Here is a 24,805-nt window from a genome sequence, read left to right on the forward strand (position 1 = left end):
GTTACTGGAGGAGATGAGCAGTGAGGACAGAGAGGTCGGCTGATGAGCTTCATTCTGAAGGAAGCTGAATGCTTAATGTTCCAGGGGTCTGGGTAAGGACTGCTGAAAGTGAGACCATGAGGAAAGGGGGAGGCTGTAAAGGGGTGTTCAGTGAAGTTCATGGATGTGGATTGCCCGAGGCTGGAACAAGCAGCGACACGCTGTGTGCGGCTTTGTCGTGGTTTGACCTGGGGCTGTTGAGGTCCTGTCCTTCCCAGCCTCTGGACGTGCTTGGTCTGCATCTGGGTCAGCTTTGACTGTTCCCACAGCTGCTGGATCAGGGGGAGGGCATGGGAGGAGGTCCAAAGCCTGGAACTGGGCTGGTTTGTATTGCTGTGGGAGGATGTGGCAGAGCTGGGAAAGACAAAATTCCCTGTGCAGCAGGGAGTGTGTTAAGACTGAAGAAATAGGGTGGAAAACTCCAGCATGGCTTCAAAACCGTCATTTTGTATTTTGTGTGTATTAGCTGCCTAGCTGGAAAAAAGCCATCACCTGGGAGTTCAGAGCCGGGTCAGTGGAACAGCAATAAATTCTTAGAGTGGTACAAAGAGCTGGGGGAAAAGCTGTAGAGTGTTTGAAGTCTCGAGGCAGACAAAGACCACGGTTCTGCTGCTGTGGTGGCCGGAGTAGCGAGGGGCAGGGGAGTGTCCGGAGCACTGAACGTGGCTGAGCTGTGCCACAACAGGACTTTCAGAAACAGAGATTTCACAAGCTCTCAGGTCCAGGGAATGTTGGGAGCATTCGGGACATGAATATTCAGAGGAACTGTGGCATGTCATGCTAGAGGAAATGAAAAATCCAAGTTTTCTCAGAAGTAGGTGGGAAACCTGTGACAGTAGGGGATAAAAGCAAATTTCTATTCTGTGGAGTAGATTATCTCAAGTATTATTCCAGAATACAGCTTTCCAATTAGCCAGTCATAGTAAACGCTGGCAGTAGGATCTGCCCTTCTTGATCCATCTCTTTGGTGAGAAGTGCCTGTTCCTCAGTGCAGGTGGGGCTGCACTCCTGCTTTGGCAGCCTGTGGCAATGCTGCAGGAGTGCAGACTCTGCTCCTTCTTCCTCTACCCTGGCATCACTTTCTTTTCCCCAGTGTGCCTTTTATGCTTGTTCTGTTAATAACCAGATATTGTGGATTTAGTGTTCTGCTCAGAAAGATCCTCCCAGCACAGACTGAGGTGCTTCCAGCTGTGCTGTCAGGCAGTGGCAGATGTCTCTGGTGTGCACAGTGAGCGTCCAGCAGTGACAGGCTCCCGGATTAGTATTGCAGGCACAAATGTGCCCCTTGTAGTGTGCAGAGCTCAGCACAGTCTGCAGGAATGCCCTTGAAAGGTAAATTAAACACAGCTCCCTGGTGGCTCTGGGGGAGCGGGAGTGCTGCTGTTGTTTGTGCTGAGGTTCAAGTAGGCTTTGAGGTGGCGTTTTCAGTTTCCCTTCTGCTTTCCTTTCCCTGAAGGGTTTGCTTGAAAGGGCAGGCAGGGATGGTGGCTCTTCTGCCTTCTGTGGTGGAACATTCCCTGGCAGGAGATTGGAGCACATGAGGATCAGACTCTGCTCCTGGGGAGTAAGAGCCAGGACAAGAGGAAACAGCCCCAAGTTGTGCCACGGAGTTTTAGGTTGGATATCAGGGAAAATTTCATCACCAAAAGGGTTGCCAAACCATGGCACAGGCTGCTCAGAGCAGTGGTGGAGTCACCATTCCTGAAGTATTCAAAAACATGTGGATGTGGCACTTGGGGACATGGGTTAGGGGCCATCTCGGCAGTGCTGGGTTAATGGTTGGACTCAATCGTCTTAGAGGGCTTTTCCAGCCTAAATGATTCTCTAGTTTATTCATTCCAGTTCCTGTAAATGGTGTCCTTGTTGCAGCACGTGGATGCACCAAACCATGCATCCAAATGCATGTGAAAGCTGTATTTTAACAATGTTAATGGATTAGGCTATAGGGATTCTGAGAGTGTTTCCTAAGCAACTTGTGGCTGTCTGCCTCAGAAATCAAAACCTTCTGATGTTCTTGATCCACTCATTTGCTGCCCAGAAGCCTGTACAGATACTTGTTCTCTTTTCTAAGCTCTGTAAAGCTGTGATCACCATATATCTTTTGGGGGTTTAATGGCTCTATTGGGGTGTTCCCCCCACATTCCAGGATTATCACTGCAATGGAATTCGAGCTGCATCAGAGAGAAGTAGCCTGGAACATGGCTGTCTGATCCAAAGAGGCATTTTCCCCGACACAGCTGAGCAAAGCAAAGCTGAAAAGCCTCAGTGGCAGAGCTTCCATGGATGGTGTGTTGTGGTTGTCTCTGCTGACACTGCAGCCCTGGGGTGCTCCAGTGCTCTTCAACAAGCTGAGCACAGGCTGCACAGTCAGCAAGTTGTCACATGAAGATGACCAGCTGATCTGATGTTAAACTAAAGCCACCAAACTATGCTTTGCTGCTTTGAGCAAAGGTGATGAGTTGGCCTGGGCTTCATGGGGAAAAGGTTAGGCTGAAGTGGGCTGTGCTTTGACCCCTCGGCACTGGGACAACCTTATTTTTTAGTTCTTCCCCAGTCACCCCATGCTGTTCTTGCTGACATGTCCAGTTGTGGTTGTCTAAGTTTGAACTGCAAGATTTTGAGGACAGAAACTCCCTTTTTCTAAAATACTGAGCCTGTTTTTACTATGCTGTGGAATCTGTCAAAATTAAGACACATCATAATTTCCCCAAACTTAGTTCCCCTGGCACCTCATTTCAGAACTTTCTCCAGAGAAAAACTGGCTTTTCTACTAAAATCCTGGTTCGTTTTTTTTAAATTTTTTTCCCCCCACAGTATGTTCAGAAGTGCCTTGATGCTGTGTGACATCTGAAATACTTCCTGTGCACGTGCTGTGCTGCCTTTGCTAGATAAGCAGTAGGCTGTTCCCTTTTACAGCAAGCACATCCCTTCCTGAAGAGGCAGATGTGGAATGTTTTCCCTGGGAACAAATACTGCTGCTTTGTAATTATGGTACCTTAATTTTTGTTTCCCTTTTCTTTCCATCACAGCATGTGTGTCATTAGAAGCTTCTGATGTCTCCAAAGAGGGGTGACAATGTCGCACTCTTTCTACCTTGGGGCAGGATTTCTGCTCTAGGTTCCCTCCACACTGGTTTTGTGTAGACTGAGCAGAGCTGATAGAGAAATAAAACTAAATCTGAGCTTTCTCCACACTTGGAATTTTAATTTGTGTGTTGACTTTGTTTCCTGTTTTTGTAGGAATTTCTCCGGACACTAGTGTTCAAGAGAAATGGAAGAGAACGCCGGTGAGTACAGTCTTAGATATCATGCCACAGATTATGGACCTGACCTGTCCTCCTTGGTTAAGCATCATAAAGAACTTGATTCCTTTAAACTTGGTGTCTTCATTTCAAATGTAGAAGGTGATTAGAAAATAGTTTGGCAGATGCATGAGCTGTATTTGTGGTGTGGACCAGATCTGACTGAAGCTCTGTACATATGGAAGATCTTTTTTGGAATCTCCCATCTGTGAAACCTGGAATACTGGTCTTCTGGCTATCCCAAGTTCTCGAAAACAAGTAACATCCCCTTTCTTAATAAGGAAGAGGCCAGGAGCAATGAGCTGGTTTGAACAAGGCACATGGCAAGGCATAAAGGAGGATCAGCTCCTGGTTGTTCTTGTTCTGTATTTATTGCTTTAGGCTGCTCTGTGTTGCAGAAGATACAGGATTTTTTTAATTTTTTTTTTTTTTTTTAATTAAAATATAAATCTCTTGCTTTAGGCAGTGTGTAGCGCTTGCCCTGAAGCAAGCAGATTCATTGCTGGTAGGTTTCACTGATGCAAGGATATAGTTATAACTAAAACTCACAGATTTTTGGCTTAGAGATTGCCTTGAAGAGCTCTTCCATCTGTTTGCCTAAAATGGCTACAAGAAAGGAGTTAAATTCCCATTTTTTCCCTGCCATTGACATGAGATTTAGATGAAAGCTCTTGCCTGCACCGTGGGAAACCAGTATCCATGCAGCATATTGATCTCACATCTTCTGGACTGTGATGCTGCAGTTGGTGTTTTCTAACTCATACATAATATTTCTAGGTTATTCTATGCAGTCAGGTGATGCCATTTTAAACACTTTGGGAATGGTTGTACTTGTCAGCAGGGCAGTGTGCTTGGTGAGGCAAACAAAGGCCGGTTTTTGGCTTCATGTAGAGCTGGTGTGTTGGAGCCCAGTGGCCTGGCTGGATCACCTGCAAGCCAAGAGCTCCTGCATAGAAGTGTAATGTGCTTGTAGTCCTGGTGCTAAGAACTGCTGTGCCCCCCTCTTTGTCAGGCTGTAAGGTGCACATTTCATCTGTGGTTATTGCTTTCCCTTCTGATTTGCTTGTGGCAAACTAATTGCAAATGATGACTTGTGGAGGAGGTGGAAGGTGAAGTGAGTGTGGAACTGGCAGCTGAGGCTGGAGCAGTGCCTATGGAGGTGGCAGCTCCTAGTCAGGGCTGTTTTTCAGTCTCTAGAGCTCAAATTACTGGGATGGCTGTGAGCAACATCAAGGCCAGGTTGGATGAGGCTCTGAGCAACCTGGTGTAGTGGAAGGTGTCCCTGCCCACATCAGGGAGGGGAACAAGATATTCAAGGTCCATCCCATCCCCAACCATTCCTTGCTTGGTGAGCTCTCCTTATTCACCAGGAGTCAGCCTGTGCTGGGGCTGCCACCAGCCACCTCTGTTCACATCACAAAACTTTGTGTCCCTTTTCATGTGCAGTTGAGCCCCATTTTTTTGGCTAAATCAGTGAGACACAGAGCTGGAGCCTTTTGAGGGTTCTGAGAGTCCCTCTTTTGATGACTGCTGGTGGCCTGGGAGGTGAAAAGCTCTACGTTCTGTTTGCATTTTGACAACTTAAGTAAAGTTACTTCCCCTTTCCCTCTGAAGAACTTGAGCATGCCTGTTTAGGATGGAGTGTCCATACTGGATCTTGGCATGTGCAGACACCCTCCCCAGCTGGTCGAGAAGCTTTATGTGTTACCTCCTTCATACTGGGAGCCAGGAGCCTGTATTAAAGACAGAATAAACAGATGGATCTTTTATTATAATTTCCTTAAAATTCCTTTGCTTTTATGGATATTCATTCTCCAAGTGCTGCTAAGCTCAGGACTGCTGGGTTGATCCCAGAGATGAAGTAAGATGGAGCTGAGCTGAAGTCCCAGTCTGTGCCCTTTGTTCCCTTCAAGCCTGGTGCCTTGGATGCATTGGTGTCCTTTGCTGGTTGGATATGAACTGCACTCACAGTGCTGCATGGCTGGTGTGCTTGGAATGGCAGCTGGGAGTGCACAGAGAAGCGTAAATCCTTTTGAGCTGTCAGGCTTTGCCAGCCATGGGTGGGTGGGGGAGCCTTCCTTGGCTGACTGCGCTGGCTAATTAAAAATGAAATTTGCTGTTGTCTTCAGATATTAATTCATGCTCATCCGTGAGGACGAGTGGAAGCCAGGTCTCCAGGCAGCTGCAGTGAAGTTTCAGAACTGTCCATACATGGTATTCTAGAACAGGTATGCAGCTTAAAATTTGCTCACAACCCTGCCTTGAGTTAAGAATAGAGAAGAGTACACAGAAACTTTGGCAAACTTAGGGAAATGGCCCTGAGTAAGTGACTGTAGGTTGAGTTGCCACCTGTGGCCTTAAACTGAAGGAGGGTGGGTTTGGATTGGATATTAGGAAGAAATTCTTCCCTGTGAGGGACTGGAATGGATTTCCCAGAGAAGCTGTGGCTGCCCCATCCCTGGAAGTATTTCAGGCCACTTTAGACGGGGCTTTGAGCAACCTGGTCTAATGGAAGATGTCCATGCCCATGGTATGGGGTGGGATTGGATGAACTTTGAGGTCCCTTCCAACCCGAACCATTCTGGGATTCTATGATTTTACATCAGTTCTCTGCAGTAAATTTGGGGGCAGGGGGGGTGTGTCACAGCCAGGGCAGCCTCACATGTCTTGGCTTTTCACTAATGCTGGACCTAAAGCTGGATTCTTTCCCTGTAGGCTGTGCCTGCGTCACTGGCATTTGCTTTAGGATTGTAGGAATTGCTGAGGTTGCAGTGGCGTGGAGATGGAGGAGGTTCTGAAGTGGGGGAGCCTGCACTGTTCTGTGAGGAGATGGGAGGTGGTGCTGGTTGTTGCAGTGATGCCAGCCCCACATGGCCCCTGCTGGAGGGACAGTGCTGCCCTGGAGAAACCAGTGGGAGGATGGAGATTGCAGGGGGAGAATAAATGAAATCTAAATATACACATGCTGCCAGGCCAAGCTTCCTCAAGCTTCCCACCTACACAAGTGATCTGTTGAAGGGAAATGTCTCTGGGATGCCTTTCCCTTCTTCATATCCTTCCTGTGGTGAAGGATCACACTATTTTTGCTGTTCATCTGCTGCCTGTGCTGTCACTACCCAAGCCACCTCCCAAAGACCACTCACTCACCTTACCATGATCTGAGCTAGGTTTGGAGCTTTTTCTTGGTCAAAGGATTGTGTTCTATCTAGTATTTAATCTGTCTGTAAGTCTGGGAGATCTAAAAAGCAAAATATTGCAGTGGAAGCTTTGTGATTGGCAGAACATGGTTCCTTGAAAGCTCTGCTGCTGTGTTGGATCGACGTCAGGGGAGAGCAGACCTGCAGTTCACTTGCCTGGGAATGAGCAATCATTAATGAACAGGTTCAGAGGGAGCATGGGATGCCTTTTCATGGGAAGTGTTTGCTGTTGTATCCTTTGACCTCCTGTACTTTGCACTCTGTTGAGTTCCTGCCTATGCTCACACACTTCCTCTGTAGGTATTCTGAGATGAACCTTTAAGTCCCTAAAAGGTCTAAATTTCTGTGGGACGACTGTAAAACATTTGAAGAAATTAGTGAAGTAGCCTTTGCACACACAGGCTGTTACCCAAAGCTGATTTTTTAGAAAGCTTCTGGAATACTAAGTTTATGGATGCTTTAAGAATCTTCTGCAGCTACTGCTTTATTCCATGCTGACTTTCATCCCCTTTGACTTTCATCTTCTTTATCTCCTGCTGTGCTACTTTTTTCCCAGTTCTTTTATTCCTAAAAATAGGAAATACTCTTCAAGTCCTTCACCTTTGCAAACAAAGAAGTAATTTGTTTTAGCATCTAAGCTGACTCCTGGGTTACATGCCTCAGAAATAAACCAGTGTGATATGAATCTGCTGCTTCTGGAGATTTGGACTCCAAATATAGTCTGAGTAGAGGAAAGGGCTGAAAACGTGAATACTTGGTTCTTATCCCACCAGCTCTGCTGCATTTTCCCAGCAGGATACATGGCTGTCTGCCTGATTCCCATCTTTATCCCCAAAAATCAGAGCTATACCTTCAGATGCTCAGAGATTCTAAACCATTATGGGAACCATTATAGAATCATTGGATAGTTTGGGCTGGGAGGGCCATGGGTACACACCTTCCACTAGACCAGGTTGCTCCAAGCCATGTCCACCTGGCCTTGGACACTTGCAGGGATGGAGCAGCCACAGCTTCTCTGGGCAACTGGTGCCAGGGCTCACAGGGAAGAATTCTTTCCCAAGATCTAAATCCCTGCCCTCTGGCAGTGGGAAGCCATTCCCCTTTGTCCTGTCACTCCATGCCTTGTCCCCAGTCCCTCTCCAGCTCTCCTGGAGCCCCTTCAGGCACTTGGAAGGGGCTCTGAGGTCTCTGTTGAAGCCAGGCTGTCAGTGCCAGCGGTGTGTGCTGCGTTAGATGTGCAGAGCACTGCAGGGTTGGGAGCTTTGCTGTCACCGTCTCGGGTCTGCTGGAGAAGAACAGTTGCTGCTAAGTAGCCAGTGGCAATCTCTTCATAACGTCTGTTCTAGAACAAAAGAATGAGTTTTTCTTCCAGGAAGACAGAAGCTGTGATTTCACTCAGATGCTGCATGTTGTGCTTGCAGCAGTAACACAGCTCTGTGTGACACACCAGAAGAACCAAAGTGGCCAGAGCGCCTGAGATCAAGCCCTTAATTGCAGTTGATGTGCGCTAACTTGCAAGCAAGTAGAAAGGCAAATTCCTACTGTTCCATAGGCAGGTTACCAGAGGTGGTAACTGATCTCTGGAAAGCATTTGACTTTTAAACAAGGTGCAGCATAGAGGATTTCCTTACCTACCTGAAAGCATTACTGTAGATAAGTTGAGTGCACTTGAGGGGTTAGCAAAAATACTTTGGGACATTATCCTGACAGCCTTTTGTTCTTAAATTTGTTCTAATTCTTAGTGTAATTAATGTACTGAGTGCTGTCAGGGTGCTTGGGGCACTTGATGGCATGTCAGAGCTGTTTTTCTGCCTGCTGTATTTGCAAGTGGTTCAGCTGAGCCATTCATCTAGTTAGCGTGGCATTTCTGAAAATTAATACCCAATAATTCCTCCACAAACAACTTGAGAAGGTGTCTGAACTCTTGCTGCCTTTCCCTCCTGAGCTACCAGCCAAATGTTTTACAGAGATTATTTGCTGACCTGCCAGAGACCTTGTAATTCTGTGACACCCCATTTTGAGTGACTTTGGAAGCTGTTAAGTGGTCTTGTAGTTTGTTGCCATATCTCTGACTGGGGGAAAGCAGAGGTTAATTCTGCTGGTTTTGTGGTTTCCTGGCTCACCTTTGGATGTGCTGGGGTGGAGATGCTTCGGTCTCCAGGCTGGCTGGGACAAGATAGTGGCAAAGGTTGATGTTGAGTGAGAAATGTCGTTTGCTGAAGTGCTTCATGACAGAATTGAACAATCTTATTCCTTGTGTGAAGAAATAAGACCTTGTAGGACATGTGGTCAATCCTCTGGGTAATCGGGGTGAGTTGCTGTGAAACAGTGAGTGTGGAGTTCCTGGGGCTCAGTAAGTAGGGCACAGAGCAGGGCAGTAGGTTTCCAGAGTTTCTAGTTTTCTTTTTTAACTTATTGGTCCTTAAATTCACCTTGCTCCTGGAACACTGCCTGTGAATTCTGTCCAGGGATTTTAGTAGCTGTTTTTATTAGGGTTGGGAGTAGAAGAGAAGCCTGCTGGGAACCAGAGACAAGCAGGTTTAGTATAAATGTGATTTTTTTGTTATTACTGTTTCTTCACACAGGAGCAATGTGTCCAGGCTGAGTGGCAAACCTGGCCTTTTAAAAACAAAATACTGAATGTTCTCATTATCTCGCTGCCTTTGTGAGCTGTAAATAGTGTTAGTTGAGTTGTTGGCTTGACAAAGCTACTCCCAGGCCCTCGGGCTGGTCCTGAGATGCAGTCCCAGTGTGAACATTTGGATGTTGTCACTGCTGACATCACCACTTTATCTGCTTGGTTCTCTTTTGTCTTGGAAAGGAGCCCTGGCTCTGATTGCTGAAGGTGTCTTTTATCTCCTGAAACAAACAAGAAACCAGAGACAGGAGCTGGCTTTTTTACAGGTTGGTCACAACCAGCTGTGTGGATGAATGGAGAACCATGACTTGCTTTGGGAGAGCATGGCTCTTCAACCCAGTGTGGGTTTGTCTCGTTTTGTGAAGCAGAGATTTCAAGACTTCAAAAGGATTTAGTGTCAGAGTTATGATAAATTTGTATTCCCTGGCACATGAAGAATAACATTTATAGGAGTTGCTAAATTCCAAGTACAGATCTGTTCAGCCTGAGGGGGTGCTCAGGCTGTGCGGGTTCTGAGCTGAGCTTTGCAGATGCAGGCTCTGCCAGGGATCCTGGTGCCTATTAGAGCTAGTCTTAAGGCTGTGTAAGGTAGAGCTTTGTACATTGGACTAACTCAGCTGTGCAGTTTCGTTACCACAGAATCAATCCTTCAGGATGGAAAAGCTCACCATGATCCTCAAGTCCAGCTGTTCCCGCAGCACTTCCAGGGCCACGACTAACCCTTGTTCTCTAGTGCCACATCCACATGGCTTTTAAATCCCTGCAGAGATGGGGACTCTACCATGAGCCTGGGCAGCCTGTGCCAGGGGCCGACAGCCCTTTGGTGAAGGATTTTCCCCAAAATCCAATATAAACCTTCTGTGGCACAACTTGACACTGTTTCCTCCCGTGCTGTGCCCTGTTCCTTGTGAACAGAGCCTGACCGGCGCCTGGCTGCCCCCTCCTCTCAGGAAGTTGGAGAGAGCAAAAAGGTCCCCCCGAGCCTCCCTCTCTGCAGGCTCCCCCGGCCGCTGCTCCGGAGCCTTTGCCGGCCCTTTGCCGGCCCTTTGCCGGCCCTTTGCCGGCCCTTTGCCGGCCCTTTGCCGGCCCTTTGCCGGCCCTTTGCCGGCCCTTTGCCGGCCCTTTGCCGGCCCTTTGCCGGCTCTTTCCGCCGAGCTCGGCCCCGAGCCCCGCAGCGCTGCGCGGGGGCCGCCAGAGGGCGCGCGGGACCGGCCGGGGCCGGGCTCAGACGGGGGAGGGACACGGGGGGACACGGGGGGACACGGGGGGACACAGGGACGGGGGGACACGGGGGGACACGGGGGGACACGGGGGGACACGGGGACCGGGGGACACGGGGGGACACGGGGACCGGGGGACACAGGGACCGGGGGGACGCGGGGGGACACAGGGACCGAGGGACACGGGACGGAGGGACACGGGGGGACACGGGGACCGGGGGACACGGGGGAACACGGGGACCGGGGGACTCGGGGACACGGGCACAGCACACGGGCAATGGCTTCCCGCTGCCAGGGGCCAGGGATGGTTGGGATGTTGGGAAGGAATCCTGCCCTGTGAGGGTGGCGATGCCCTGGCACCGCTTGTCCAGAGAAGCTGTGGCTGCCCCAGCCCTGGCAGTGTCCCAGCCAGGTTGGACAGGGCTTGGAGCAGCCTGGGATAGTGGGCAGTGGCAGGGAGTGGAATGAGATGAGTTTGAAGGTCCTTTTCAACTCAAGGCATTCTAGAATTTTGTGAATTGCATTTCTGTAGGAGATTTCCCCCCTCTCCTCCCTCCCCTTTTTTGGGGGGTAAAAGAGACAAATCATGACGGTGCAATCAAGCAGTGGCTGTGGACATTGGCTTTCATAGGCAGTGCAGTGGGATCCGATTGGGCACCACGTCAGGCTCAGTGCCAGCATAACAATACTGGCCTAATTGCTATAGCACAGCCTCCCACTGCACTTGAAAGGTAGAATTTAATAGTATTCTGCACTCCATGAAAAAGTCCCCTCTAAAAATCCGTCCTGGTTCCCGTGCTCTGTTCCCCCACATGGGCGGAAGCAGCTCTGTCTTTGCTTTGTGTGCTTTCCCTTTCCTTCCCCAGCCCCACTGCACTAAGGGACTCGTTTCCAAGGCAAGCTGAGCTAAGTAATGGCTTGGCAAGGAAAATCTCCCCTGGAGGCTCTGTGGTGATCCCAGCTGGCTGTCGCTATGCTCTTAGAGAGCAGATCTACCCCCTCTCCCCAGAAAGGCAGAGTTAGGCTGAACCTTGATCTTTGAGAGGACTGTAACCAGCCTTTGTCCTGTTTTTTGTTGAAATTCAACCACAATGATGAAAAAACTGCCCTTCCCCCCGCTCCAGCTCTTTGGTTTTAACATTAAATCTTGGAAACTGAGTTGGTGATTAGTAAAGTAAACAGGATCCCTTCCTGCAGGGAAGGCAGGACTTGGTTCAGCCCAAGCATTGTAGGTTGCAGGGGTTAAGTTACATTTTGCTTTGGGAGAGGAAAAGAAAATCTCTCCAAGTAATTAACTTGAGATGCTGATGCTAATGAAGGGGCTTTTAAGGCTGGGACTGTGGTGGGATGATGGGAATCCTCTGCTGAATCAATGACATTACGGCTGTAGGAGTGATTCTGCAATTATTAGGTTGAAATGATGTTGAACATGAAGTTAATCCTGTTATCTCTCAGATACCGAGCAAACTGAGTGCTCTGGATAACTCTAATGGGATTATGTGAATCAGTCTGGCACCCTTGCTCTGTTCAGGGCTTTTTCTTATGTTCCTTTTCAGGGTAAATTATTGATCAGCCTTCCTAGAGGTGGTGTCTGGGGCAGTGTGTTGCAGCAGTACTGGGTTACTTTTTTTAAAAATGAATTTGGCGATGTTGCTTCCTGAAGCCATTCACTCCTCTATAGCAAGGATCCCTTAAATAGACCCCATCCCTAAATAGATGTTTAGGAAAAGAACTGATGAATAAGGACAAGTTCACAAGCAGACTTCCCTATGTCACACTTTCCTGGCATTGAGGATCTGCCATTGAGAGAGATGATGCCATTCTGTGATGGAGACTATTTTGGGCTGTCATACTTGCAGAGAATAATTACTTCTGGCTGGAAAATCATATTTTGCTTCCATGATAGCTTGTGGTGATTGTTCTAAACACAAGTAATTGGTGGGGTGCTTAAAAGGGATTATCTCAAGCTTGGTTTTAAGCAGTTGGAGGAATTGCAAGGTAACCATTGTCAGAAAAACCCAGGAATCAAAATCCTGTAAGGAGGATGGAAGAGCCATAGTGCATGTTCAGTCGTTGGCTGTGGTCATTACAGGGGTTATTTTCCTGTTGGGCACAGCTCTCCAGGCTGTCCTGGCCTGACTTCCATGCAGGGTTTGAACGAGCTGGAACAGTGTTGGTGCCAGCTCAAGCTCCAACAGTGATTTCAGCAGCACAAAACACAGTGACTCGAGACGACCATGTACAATGGAGAGGTGAAGCCCTCCATCCCAGTGAGAACTAGAATTTGGGTTTCAAAGTCATGGAAAATGTGTTTGTCTGCTAATTTACCACTAAACCAGGCCTCTTGGAGCACAGAAGTGATACTTATAACACCCACTAAATGGGCAGATGTTTTTGTGCCAAACCAGAAATTTCCATAAATACAGGAAAGTTCTGTTATTAAAGGATCAGTCAGCTTTTAGTTTCCAAGCTTTGATTCTCTCTTTTTTTTTTTTTAGGGGCTGATCTTGTTAAAAACTGTAGGTTTTTTGGTGAGGTTTTATTTTTATTTTTTTCTGTTTCCTTGAGGAAGGTGAGAATTGTTTTGGAAGATCCAAGGAACTCATTTACTGCAGAAACAGGCTTCAGGGTTGCTAATGACAAAGTATCTGGGCTGTCTCAAAGAAGACACCCAGAGGATGTGGGGGCTGGTGTAGCTGAGGGGCCACCTGGGATTTTGGACCAGTTTAAGTGCCCAGAGGCCAGCCAGCCTTGCTGTTGATAAGGTGACAGGTTTAGATGGCATAGCACTAGCCTGTAATTCTAGGGACCTCGGGGGATAATTCTCACAGCAAAGGAGTCAGCACTTTCTGCAAGCTTTTTGACATGGGAATTCAGCACAAGAGAAAATTCCTGATTTCAAAGGAAATGAACTTTTGGGTTGTTTTCAAACCCAAAGTGCACAAAGAAACAGTTTAATATTTGTGTTTATACACCATAATTTTTGCATGCCACACACTTGCTCTAAGGTATCCTTGCTATAAATCCGGAAGAATATTCTTCTGCGTATTGGAGCCACTTTTCATTCCCAGAATACGGAGGAGGCACAGACCTTTGATAAATTAGTTAATTGAGATGTTTTCCACTGATTTTCTCAGTGACTTATCTTTGAATTTCTTGTATATTCCTGCAAGCTGAAAACCTTTGAACTTGAGTTTTGGTGCTGCTCAGTCTGGCATATTCTGGATTTTGAGGAGGTAGATTTTGGTGGATACCGCAGTGGGGAGTTTTTACTGATACCTGTAAGATCTTTCTCCCTAGTCAGCAGCGTTCCTTTTTTGAGCATTGGGAAGTGCCTCACAGAGCCATGGGATGTAGAGTGGAGCTCTTTGGCTGCCTGATCTCTGCCATCACATCATTCTTTGTTCCCAGCCTGTATCTCAAAGTGTTTAACTCAGGTGTGAGGCTCTCAAAGACTGCCCTGGGCAGGAAAGGGGTGAATTCTCCTCTGCCCATCCTTCTGGTGTGTGGTTATCAGCATCTGAGTGAAGGTGGGACTGCAGCTCCTATTAGGCTGGCTGGGAGCTTGCTAGCTGACATACTTGAAATAGTCCTGTTATATAATTCTGCAGAATTTTTCTGGGAGGGCGAGTAAATATTTGAGGAGCTCATTCCTGCTGAGCTCTGGGCCGTTCCAACAGGAGGGTTTGAGCCCCTCCTTGATGGTCATGGTGGCTGTGCTGGGCTGTGCTCACAGCTCTTGCTGCCCTGCTTTAATTTATTGTATTTGGTTCTGGTCTTCACAGTGTAAGAAAGACAAGAAGCTGCTGGGGAGGGTCCAGTGAGGGCCATAGAGGTAAGTGGCCTGGAGCATCTCTCTGGTGAGCAGAGACTGCAGGAGCTGAGCCTGGGTAGTCTGGAGAAGGCTGAGAGGGGATCCTATCAATGAACAACCTGGGACAGTGGGAGGTGTTCCTGCCCAGGGCAGGGGGATTGGGACTGGATGATCTCTGAGGTCCATTCCAGCCCCTTAACATTCTGTGAGTCCATGAAGTATTTCTGAGGAGTATCAGAGTGGTGCCTGGGGACAGGACAAGGAGCAATGGCCATAAACTAGAACACAAGTTCCACCTCAACATGAGGAAAAACTTCTTTCCCTGAGGGTGGCAGAGCCCTGGAACAGCTGCCCAGGGAGAGGCTGGAGTCTCCCTCTCTGGATCTGTGCCAAACCCACCTGGACGTGTTCCTGTGCCACCTGCTCCAGGTGACCCTGCCTGGGCAGGCAGCTGGACTGGGACATCTCCAGAGGTCCCTTCCAGCCCCAACTCTTCTGTGATCCTGTGAACTGAACCCCATTTCCTGCTGGCAGCAGTGCCTGTGGCAGTGCTCCGACAGCAGCCCCACGTCCAGCCCTGCCAAGACGGAGGAGAGGGGGGCATTATTTGAGTCTTGTGAACGATTTTCAGCTACTGTTCTGGTGTGGTGCTGCTTACTCCTACATAAGGCTACTGCCGGTGCTCTACAGACACAGGATGAAGGGAATGAGGTGAAATGAGGAATCTGGGAATGTGTGAAGGGTTGTTTCTGCAAGAGGGGGACCAACTCAGGGAGAAATAGTTTTCTACAAGGTTAGGATTAGCTGTACCTTCAGAACTGTTGGTGTTATCTCATCTCTTGACGTTTCCTTTAATTATATGAAATGACCTTGACACTGTAAACAATTTCCATGGCATTGTCCCTGCACTGTGTGAGTCAGTGTGATGCGTAAACAGCGTTTGGTTTGGGGGACCCAAGGTCTGTATGGTTTGGGACACAGTCATCCTGTCTGATTTTTGTGCCTTCTTCCTGGATGGCTCTTGGTGCCTGTGGCTGCCACCGCCTTGTTTTCCCAAGTTCTCTTGGTACTGGCAAAAACCAGGAGCATCTGGGACTGGGATTTCAGGATAACCCTAAGGGGACAAGGTGGAGTCCTCTTATTTTGTTTTCAGCTCCTTTGGGCTTCCATAATTCTCTCCCCAGTTCCAAAGGGGAAGAATGGGATGTTACACAGCAAAACCCCAGCATTGCTTTATTCACGTTAGCAGCAATGTTGTACTCATCATGTTCCCATCTTCAGCCTTGCTGCTGCTCAGAGATACCTTGGTGGTGGAGCAAGGGTCAGTATTTGGAGTTGAGGTTCACTCCATGGCTCTTGTCTGGGTGTGACCTGAGGTCTGGCCATGCCACTGTTTAGGGTGGCCCATGGTAGATCTATGAAACATGATTGGGGCAGATGCTCTTCACAAACGTTATCTTGTTCTTTAAATAGAGAATAAAGCTTGTATCAACATGAATCACAGAGTTGATAAACTGGAATGGTTCCTCTTGGAGTTGTCTTCTTGTATTGGGCAAATATTTATCCACATTGTTTCTAAAGGCATATTTGTGCAATAGAAGGAGGTCAGACCTGTAATTACCTGTTAGATTTACTCTGGCAGAAGTGGCTTATAAAAACACAGTACAATTGAAAGGAAGCTTTTAAACCTTCTCTCTGTGTGTGAACCTAAAGCTGTGGTTTAAAATTTCAAATTTTACGAGACCTTTCAGTTGCAAGGGTACAAAAAGTATTTTCTTTGCTAAATTTAAGTGCCCCAACTGAAACTGATCCACCCTTTCTTTTAATTCCTGAATTGTGGCAGGGAATTTGGGTTTCTCTTCCAACTGTATCTGCAGGAGATGATCAGAAGCTGAGGTTGTGTGCCAGACTTGCCTTGCATTTTAATCAGGAGTTCCTCGCCTAGTCAATAATTAAAGCAGAGCAGGTGCGGTGGGGAAATTGGGTGTTCCCCAAAAACTAAACCAAGGCGCTTTTGTAAGTCTGCCTGAGCAGAGCCAGGCAAGTGAGGGGCGGTAGGATACCCTGGCACTGCCTGTCTTGTGCAGTAATTTGGAAAAAAATGTTGCTTCAGACTGGAGAGCTGGAGGTGTTGAAGGATAATTTGGATTATTGGTGCGGCGCAGCTGCTGCAAGCCCATTGGGTTGGCAGAGCAAAGGTGTTTTTGCTGCAGTTTCAGCTTTGGGTATGAAGAGCAAATGCATTTACTGAGACTTTTGTGAAAGGCTTAAAAGAGGAAACAACTTCTACAGAGAAATCTTGCTGCCTTTTTCAGTTACTTTGTGGGCAGAGAGGCTTGCAGCTGAAGTTTGACGTCTTGAAGGATTAGAGGTAGGAAGAGAAATTTGGGATCATGAGTCTGTGGACCTTGACCTATACACTGAAGACTAATTTAGAGTTAAATATAGTCCTACCTCTTAGGGTTAATTGCAATTTAATCTGAATTTAGAGTTTTCATGTTTACTGATATTCTTGCTGTTAGCTTGCAGTTTCCAGTGTTATGCTTAAGAGTTTGTCCCATTGTTTAAGTGGCATAGATGTACTTACTCTGCTGGAGGACTTGTTTATGTTGGATAATGTCTGCACAAAGCTGTAAAGTCTTACGAGTTATGTTTGTCCTGTAAGGTGGTTTGTGATGGATGTAACTGTGCAGCAGCCACTTGCCTGGGAAGAGCACTGTGTGCTGTGCTGGGCCAGCCCTAAAAGCTCGTGCTGGACAGTGCTTTGGAAGGGGGGAAATATATTTTGACTTTTTCATCCCTGTGTTTTGAAGTGGCGAGCCTCAGGTGATGTCAGTTTATACATTTTTCTCTGAGTAGCTTGAGTTTTTGCTACAGGAGAGGGTTAAACGAGTTAAGCTAAATGCCATTCCTGTTTCTTCTCTAAACAATGCAATAATTAATGTAATTTTCTCCTCCATGTTTTTGCTTAATGTGTTCCTAATAATGTAGCTGGAAGTGGCAGATGGGTATCCTGCCTCTTAATGCTTCCCTGTTGGGAACATGCTGATGCTTTTCTAATGCCTGATGCTTTGCTGGAATGTATCCTATATGTGTGCTTCCTTTGGCTTCTGACCAGACTTTCTTTTAATGCTGCTTCAAGGTGCTCCAAAAAGTTGTTCATCAGCTTTGGAGTTTCCCTTGCCTCGAGATGGCAAAGCCATGAATCAACATAGTGATCAAATTAGGGTTAGTCAAGTTAGCCAAGATGTGACTGAATCTTTAATTTTGTCAAGATGACATTCCTCAGCATTCCCTCACTAGTAAACAAGAAAATACTTGGCCTGTGTTGTAATTGCAGGGAGTGGTGAGGAGGTATTGATGGTGAGACTTTTCTAGTACTGGCTAAAACTTGCTTCCAATGGAAGTTGTATTTCCTCTGGTAAACAAGGCTGGGGGATATTTTTGCCTTAAGCTCCTCTGGGCCCAAAGCCCAGTTTAATTTACAATTTTTTAAGCCTGTTCCCTGTGACAATGAAGTGATTCCTTGTGTTCCAGCCACCTGCTGCGGCCACAGGGCTTTCCAGGAGCACGGCCTCACCTTCCCAAAGGTGGGGCTGGAAGTGCTGTCAGTCGGCTCCTTGGCACAGCAATCTCTTCCTCTGGCTGTGCTCCATCATGGTCAGCATCTGGACTGCTGTGGGACACGGCATGCTCACCTTCCCTGACACCAGCACATGGGTGGTGGCATCAAGTCCCTGGCGTGCTGGACCCGCTGCCCTTCGCTGTCTGAGGTGGAGCACTGTGCTGACTAACCGGAGTGCTCTGGGAAATAGGAGTTTCCCTCTTGGAAAGGAAGTGTGAAGGAAGTCATGTGGGGTAGGAGCAGTTAGTTCCCATTTGTCTCATCTGAACCATCAAAGTCTGCAGGACCCAAACAATGTGATGCCAGCTGCCTTATAAATAACCCATTTTCCACTTCCAGACCAGCTTTTCATTCCATGTGAGGAGAAAGGAAGAGCGTCACATTGTGTTCATTTTTTCAGGGTGACTCCTTGGTGTCTGCTGCCTGTCCCCCCTGCCCTGCTGCCCTCGTTAGTGGCTCCTCCAGCACGCTCGGTGTCGGAGCCCAGACAGGTTCATCTCTCTAGGCAGCCAGAGCTGTTATGTGTGCATATAAGATTTTTCTCATTTTCTTGTTCTTCCAAAGCTGAAAACAAACACTGTGGTGAAACCAAGCTGATCAGATGGCTGGAACACCTCTCCTGTGAGGAAAGGCTGGGGGAGCTGAGGTTGTTCAGAGAGAAGGAGGAGAGAAGCTCTGGGATGACCTAATTGTGGCCTTTCAGTACCTGAAGCAAAGGTGGAGAGAGACCATTTACAAGGGCCTGGAGTGACAGGACAAGGGACAATGGCTTCAAACTGACAGAGAGTAGAGTTGGATGGGATACTGGGGAGAACTGCTTCCCTGTGAGGGGGTGGAATGGATTTCCCAGAGAGGCTGTGACTGCCTTTCCCTGGAAGTGTTCCATGCTGGGTTAGACAGGGCTTGGAGTAACTTGGTCTAGTGGAAGGTCTCCCTGCCCATGGCAGGGGGTGAAATGAGATAGACTTTAAGGTCCCTTCCAACCCAAACCATTCCATGATTCGATGAAACACATCCAGAGTTGTGGTGCTGCCGCTTTTTCCCCTCCCTGCTGCCCTCCTAGCGAGGTGGTCCCTGCGTGAGGATTTCAGTGGTGCATCTCCCACAGTGAAAGAGCCTCAGAGGCCCTGGAGCTCCTGCTGACTCTCTGCTGATGAGCTCTGAAGGAAAACGCCCAGTATCGCTGGTTTGAAATAGCTCCACCGGCAGGGATGGGATAATGCCGGAGTCCTTTTTAATGTTCTTGTGGCTGAATCATGGAACACAAATGTTTGAGTCACCGTGGGTGAATGTAGCATTTCACGTCGGTGTGAACTGAAATGTGAACAACACCGGCTTTATTAGAGGAGTTAATATTGGGCTCATTATGGCTTTCATTAGATTTTAAAGGGAAACAATCCAGAAGAGTTTCTTTTACAATGTATATAAACAGATTATTAACATGGAAATGCCAGGGGTTTAATGGGATGCTGGGCTGGATGGAGAGGAAATGAAACTTCAGAAGAAGGCCATGTACCCCATGTTTGAGTGTTTACTGCCTGTCTTTTTTTATTTCAGACATCTGCCTCTCCTTAAATCACAGAAAAATTACATGTAACTGGCGGTTCTTTGTTAGTATATTTTAAAAGGAAACGTCAAGGGGCAATCAGCTGTTTCCCATTTTGCTCTCCTTTAGAAAGCTCTTTGCTATTCCAAGTTTTTTATCTCAAAAAATTTGTCACCTGTCCCTGAGGAGTAAAACAGTTGCTCTGGTTTCTTCTGGTTGCTGTGCAGCAAAGTCAGATTGCCTTTCTCATTATTATGGGAATTTTTGCCAATTATTACACTTCCTTGCTTGAAATGTGGGTTTTCCTTTATCCTGGATGCCCAGTGGGACTAGGGCAGGTTGCTTTGTCCCGTATTTATCCCCAGTAGTGAAACAAAGCCCTCTGAAAGCAGATGGTTTCTTAGGAGCTGCTCTCATCTCTGACCTCAGGCTGCAGTTGAGGCAGGAATATGTTTTGGCATTCTGTTTTCTGGGCCAGAATTTGCACTTTTCCTCTCAGAGGTGGAGCTGAGCTACCCCTTGCCCTGTTTTGGGGTATGTTTTTGTAGCACTGCTTCCCCCCATCCATGTGGCTGGGAGCAGCAATCCCACGGCATTTGCTCTGGGCAGTGTGCAGCATTGATTGTTCCCAGCTGCACCAGCCTAAATCGACAATCTTGGGTCTGGTTGTTTCCCAGAATAGAAGATTTTCCTGTTGGCATCACTGCCTGGGTCGTATCCAGTCATACTGGAGTCCTCCTCTTGCTGGCCCGACAGGGACATGGACGCTGAGCGCTGCAGAAAATCCTGTTGTTTAAAACTTCTCCTGCACTGGAGAAAAGCTAACCTAGATGTGTCACATGGGGTCAGGTTCCTGATTTTAATCCCTTTTATGCTGCAGCAAATTCCTGTATTTTTTTGAAAATTGCTTTCCTTTTTCCCTCAACTAAGGTTAAGCTTCTGGATGCTTAAAGATTTTCCTTCTCCTCTGTTGTAGGGTGTACAGGGAAAAAGAGCTGTAGGTTCACAGAAGTCCTAACCCAAATTTTAATGATAAATTAAGGAATCCAAATGGACTTATTTAAACTTTGGAGAGCTTTTCTTGTGAGACAGATGGCTGAGGGGGATGTTTGTTACCTTAACCATCAAGCTGTGACACATGAATAGAAACTAAACTTTTACTTTCCTTGTTAAATTTAAATTTTCCATTGTTAAATTTAAATTACGTGAGAAGACACGCTTCCTGGTAACTTTAGTGGAGAGGGGAATTGCATGAAATTGTATTTTTATTATATATTTGGCTAGATGCATATCAGCTCAGGCTGTGTTTGAAATTCCCTTTGCTTGGGGGTAATGCAGCTCCCACAGCACTTAGAGAGCGGCTGTCTCATCCCTGACTGCCTTGGTTTGTGTTCAGCTGGCACAGGTAGGCTGTAAATTCCTCAGTCCCATTCAGGGAGGTGACACCCCGTGTGTGGATTCTCCAAGCCCATCCCCGAGAAGAGCGCTCTGCTCTCCTCCTCCTCCTCCTCCTCCTCGCTCTCCGCTTTTCTCTCCTCTTGCTGAGCTGGGTGCGAGGAAGGAGCGAGGGGTGTTGATAATTTGGATTGTGCAGCTAAGTGGCTGGATCTCGGCTGTCTCCTCCCCTTCCTGAGCTTCGGCCCGAGCCAGCTCGGCTCTGGAATGACAGGCATTCCTGCGTGAAGGGAGCTGGCACGGACACGGCTCTGCGGGACGCGGTGCCCAGCCATGGGGGCCTGGGAGAGCGGGACCTGTGCTGGACCATCGGCCTGAGAGCCCGCCGCCTCTTTCCTCGTCCCAAGTGTGGATTTATTGTTTCCAAGGCTTGAAGTGTTCTCAGCGCAGACTTTTCCTCTCTTCCCCTCCCACCCAGAGCTCCCGGAGAGCTGCTCTGGACAGAATCTGATGGGGCAGCCGCACTTCTCCAGCCCGGTAAAGCCAGGTTCTTCTGGTGAGTAATGGAGGGCAGGGGAGGCAGGGCAGCGCTGCAGGTGGAACGGAGCACTTGGGAGGAGTGGAATGTGGAACTTGTGTAACCTGCGCCCAGCTGAGAGAGAAACCAGAGAAGTAGCTCCATTTCCTTCCCTTCTCTTCACGTGCAATCGCTGTGCAGCATGTTCTCTGATCTTGAGACAGGCTCCAGGCTGCCCAGTTTTAAGGGACAGCCTCTGGCTGCCGTGGATTCAGGGATGCTACCTTTGCAAAGCGCTTGGGCAGTGGGAAAGTTCACCTGTGTGGGGCAGGAGTCAGCCCTGAGAGTGAGCCTGGACCAAAGCCACCAAGAATTGATGTCACCCAGCTTTTGGGGCAGCTATAGCAGTTTTGGGGCGAGAAGGGCTTGGCAATAATCTCCCCGCTTGTTTTCCCTGTCCACTGTGAGGTATCTCAGTAACAGGCTGGAGAAAACACAGCTCTGTTAAGCCCTAGGAGCAGCCCCACTTCCCGAGCACTGTGTGTGGGTCAGTGTTATTCCAGGTGTGTCGTGGGTGCTGTTCCCAGCACTAGGGCTGGGAAGGCTGTGGATATGAGGAGACTTTCCACATCCCGCTGTTGCCTTTCTCTCATTCACACTTGCTGTTAGCTGGCTGGGCTCAGTTGTTCACCCTCATCTGTGAAGTGGAATTTCCTAATTTTTAGACAACATTTGACATTAGCAGACAAAGAGCCCCCTCAAGATACAGACTATTATTTTCATTATTTTTCACTTCTATAACTTTGATCCTGTCAGGCATTTCTAGGGCTCAGATGAAACCAGTGATTCTGTCCCCTGCCACCAGTTCACTCCAGCTAGTGTTGTTCAAGAACTGCTAAAAATAAAGTGACAGAGAGAGTGGAAGGGAAAAGTAAAACTTCAATTGTCTTTGTACTGTGGAGATTAACAGCATCTTCTGCTTGGATTTATTCACTGTTAGAAGACAACCTGGTCAGTCTTGGGCTCTTTCTCTCATCAGACACCAAGAACAGTGGTAATTTCCAGAGAAGTGGGCTTGGTGTAATGATATAGTGCTTTCTGGAGACTGGGGCCAGCAGACCTGGTGTTTCCTCAACTGCTCATTTTCTCTCTGAAGTATTTTTTCGTGGTACAGCTCTCACAGTTCCTACTGATTAAATCTTGGAACTTGAAGAGATGGTTCTTGCATTAACTGTGGCAGGATGCTGTTAAGGAGAGTCCTGTGAAGATTATGGTGATTAGAAACATACAAAACACAGGGAAGCCGAGGGCTGTGGGACTGTTTGAGGCTGTTTTGTGACCACAACCTTTTATTCCTTTAAGATTGGGATTCAGGTCCTCCCTGGATGATTCAGGAAAACACGCACCAAGTTTTTAAAGCTGTTTCAGGGCAGCTTAGAAACATTTACTCAAAGTACTTTTTGGATACATTTAACAGCATTTCCCTCAAAGAGTCTTTGCTTTTTGAGTTGCTGCTATTTGCATGGAAGCTTCATTGATTCTTGACTCTGATTCTTGGCTCTGCTGGACACAGCAGGGTGGGAAATGAGGGAGTTGCGTTGCTCTCCAGCCTGTGCAGCCACACTGTGGTGGCATCAAGAAGGCGTGTGGCAGTGCCTTGGCACTGGCTCGGGGCTGGTGGTCCCTCTGGAGCCATAGGTACAGGACTACTCCAGGTACCTGAGGTGTGTGACAAACAGCTGTGTTCCCTGCAAAGCTTCCCCATGCACCCTGTGGGCCTGCTCAATAGCAGAAATTCAGGAGGTGTGTTCCTTAGGGAAGGAAATAAAGTCCATTAAGCAGAGTGGCTGCCGTGGCACTGAAATGCCTCATTTGCCCAAAGACAGAAATGCCCAGCAAGCTCCTTATGAACAGAAGCTCCTGGGATTTGTGGAAATCCTGTAGTAACTCTGACAAGGAGAGATGGATCAGGTTCTGGGTGAGCTCTGGTTTGTGGATGGAAGGAATCTGACCCAAGCTTACAGTTTAGACACTGTGCAAGTCTGTTTACACATCAAAATAGGGATGTTTTCTCATGAGGATGTCTGTTAATGAATGCAGAATTTACCAGGTCTTACATCTCAGAAAAGGACTGGGGCAGAGAGCCCATGGTAGTGCAGGGAGGATGATAACCTGGCTTTTCTTAGACTGCTTCACCAGCCTTTGGATGTCTGCAGAAACGTTTGGAGGAGAAAAACAGCTTGTTCTCAACCTTCTCCTATCAGCTCCATTCTGCAGTCCTGTTCTGGGGCTCACTGACCCTACATATTTGTGCCATTTTCCTCATGAACACTAAAAATCAGTAGTTTTTGTCCAGGTATGTTCAAGATATTACAAACTGTCATCATCTGAGATGCAATCCTTTGATTTCTTCCAAGCCTTCAGCCTTGCTTTGTTGTGATCTCAGACTTGGATCTGAAGATTATTTTGGATCTGATTTTTAGCTTAAAGGCAAAATTTCTCCATAGCCAGAGTGACTTTTGAGGATGTACGGCCTGAGTTAAAACAGTTTAAAAACTCACCAGGATTAATTCTGGAATTCCCTGCACAAGAGCCAGGTTGGGTTTAATTCTTAAATGCTGTGCAGCAGAGGTGCCTCTGTTCCATGTAACTGCTGCAGGTATCTTCCACATGAGAAATGATCCTTAGTGGAGGGAGTGCTTTTTACTTATTCCTGTTGGTCCCTGAAGTTCCTGCTGTGCCCATTTCCAGGCTGGCAGCGCTTGGCTCTGCAAAAGGGTATTTTGGGGCTTGATCCCTGAAGATGGGGATTAACTCTCCTTGCCCACATGGTGGCTTTTCCTCCCTGGCCCATGGTGTGACCATTAAACCATGACATTTATGGGTGGGGTTCTTAAGGGCCAGCTGGGGTGTCCTGTGTGTGGCCATGGCGTGGTTATGTGTGGGTTTTTAATTGACCCCATGGATCCTGGCTGTGCCAGTTTGACCCACTGAGGGCAGCGGTGGAAGTGAAAGCTTTGCCGTGTTTAATGGGAATGGCAGCCCCAAGCCTGACAGGACCTTTGGGAACAGGTGACACATCACCACAGCCACTTGCCGAGGGTGTGAGACACCAGCTGTGGGTCTCTAGCTCCTTCCACTGAAATGGTTCTTCTGGGAAAAAAAAAAATTACTGGAGTCACTCAACACCACAACATGCAGTGGAAAAAGAGGGTTTTTTCTGCATGAAATTTAACTGCAAGACTTGAGCAAAAGCATGTCTGCAGGGGAGGGTTGGAAGGACCAGCTGGCCAGGCAAACCAATAGGGAATTGCATCCCAAGCTGCTTGGCACTGCTGGAGCTTCCTGCCTTCTTGTGTGTTCAGGCTGTGCCAATTTTGTGACGTTTCCCTAGATTATTTCAGTCCAAACATTTTGGGTTAACACAAATTCGCTGTTTTAAACAGCTCAAACTCACCTGCTTGTTTGGATAGAATGAGATCAGAACAGCTCAAGTGTCTGGGAGAGCAGATC

General features: G+C 47.7%; 1 protein-coding gene across 5 annotated transcripts in view; it reads left to right on the plus strand.

Annotated features, from left to right (window-relative positions):
• PHACTR4 (phosphatase and actin regulator 4) overlaps positions 1–24,805 on the plus strand; it is a 61,729-nt gene that overhangs the window by 18,363 nt on the left and 18,561 nt on the right. For 2 of the 5 annotated variants that reach the window (XM_058856550.1, XM_058856549.1), the window contains exon 2: positions 3,279–3,325. In XM_058856550.1, coding sequence (XP_058712533.1) covers positions 3,310–3,325 — 16 coding nt within the window. In that variant the 5' untranslated portion in view covers positions 3,279–3,309. Of the gene's footprint in view, positions 1–3,278; positions 3,326–5,469; positions 5,569–21,000; positions 21,332–24,805 lie in introns of those variants that run through there. The other 3 variants (XM_058856551.1, XM_058856552.1, XM_058856548.1) reach the window with 3 other exon arrangements.

The sequence above is a fragment of the Poecile atricapillus genome, chromosome 24 (assembly GCF_030490865.1).
Source record: "Poecile atricapillus isolate bPoeAtr1 chromosome 24, bPoeAtr1.hap1, whole genome shotgun sequence".
Lineage (NCBI taxonomy): Eukaryota > Metazoa > Chordata > Aves > Passeriformes > Paridae > Poecile > Poecile atricapillus.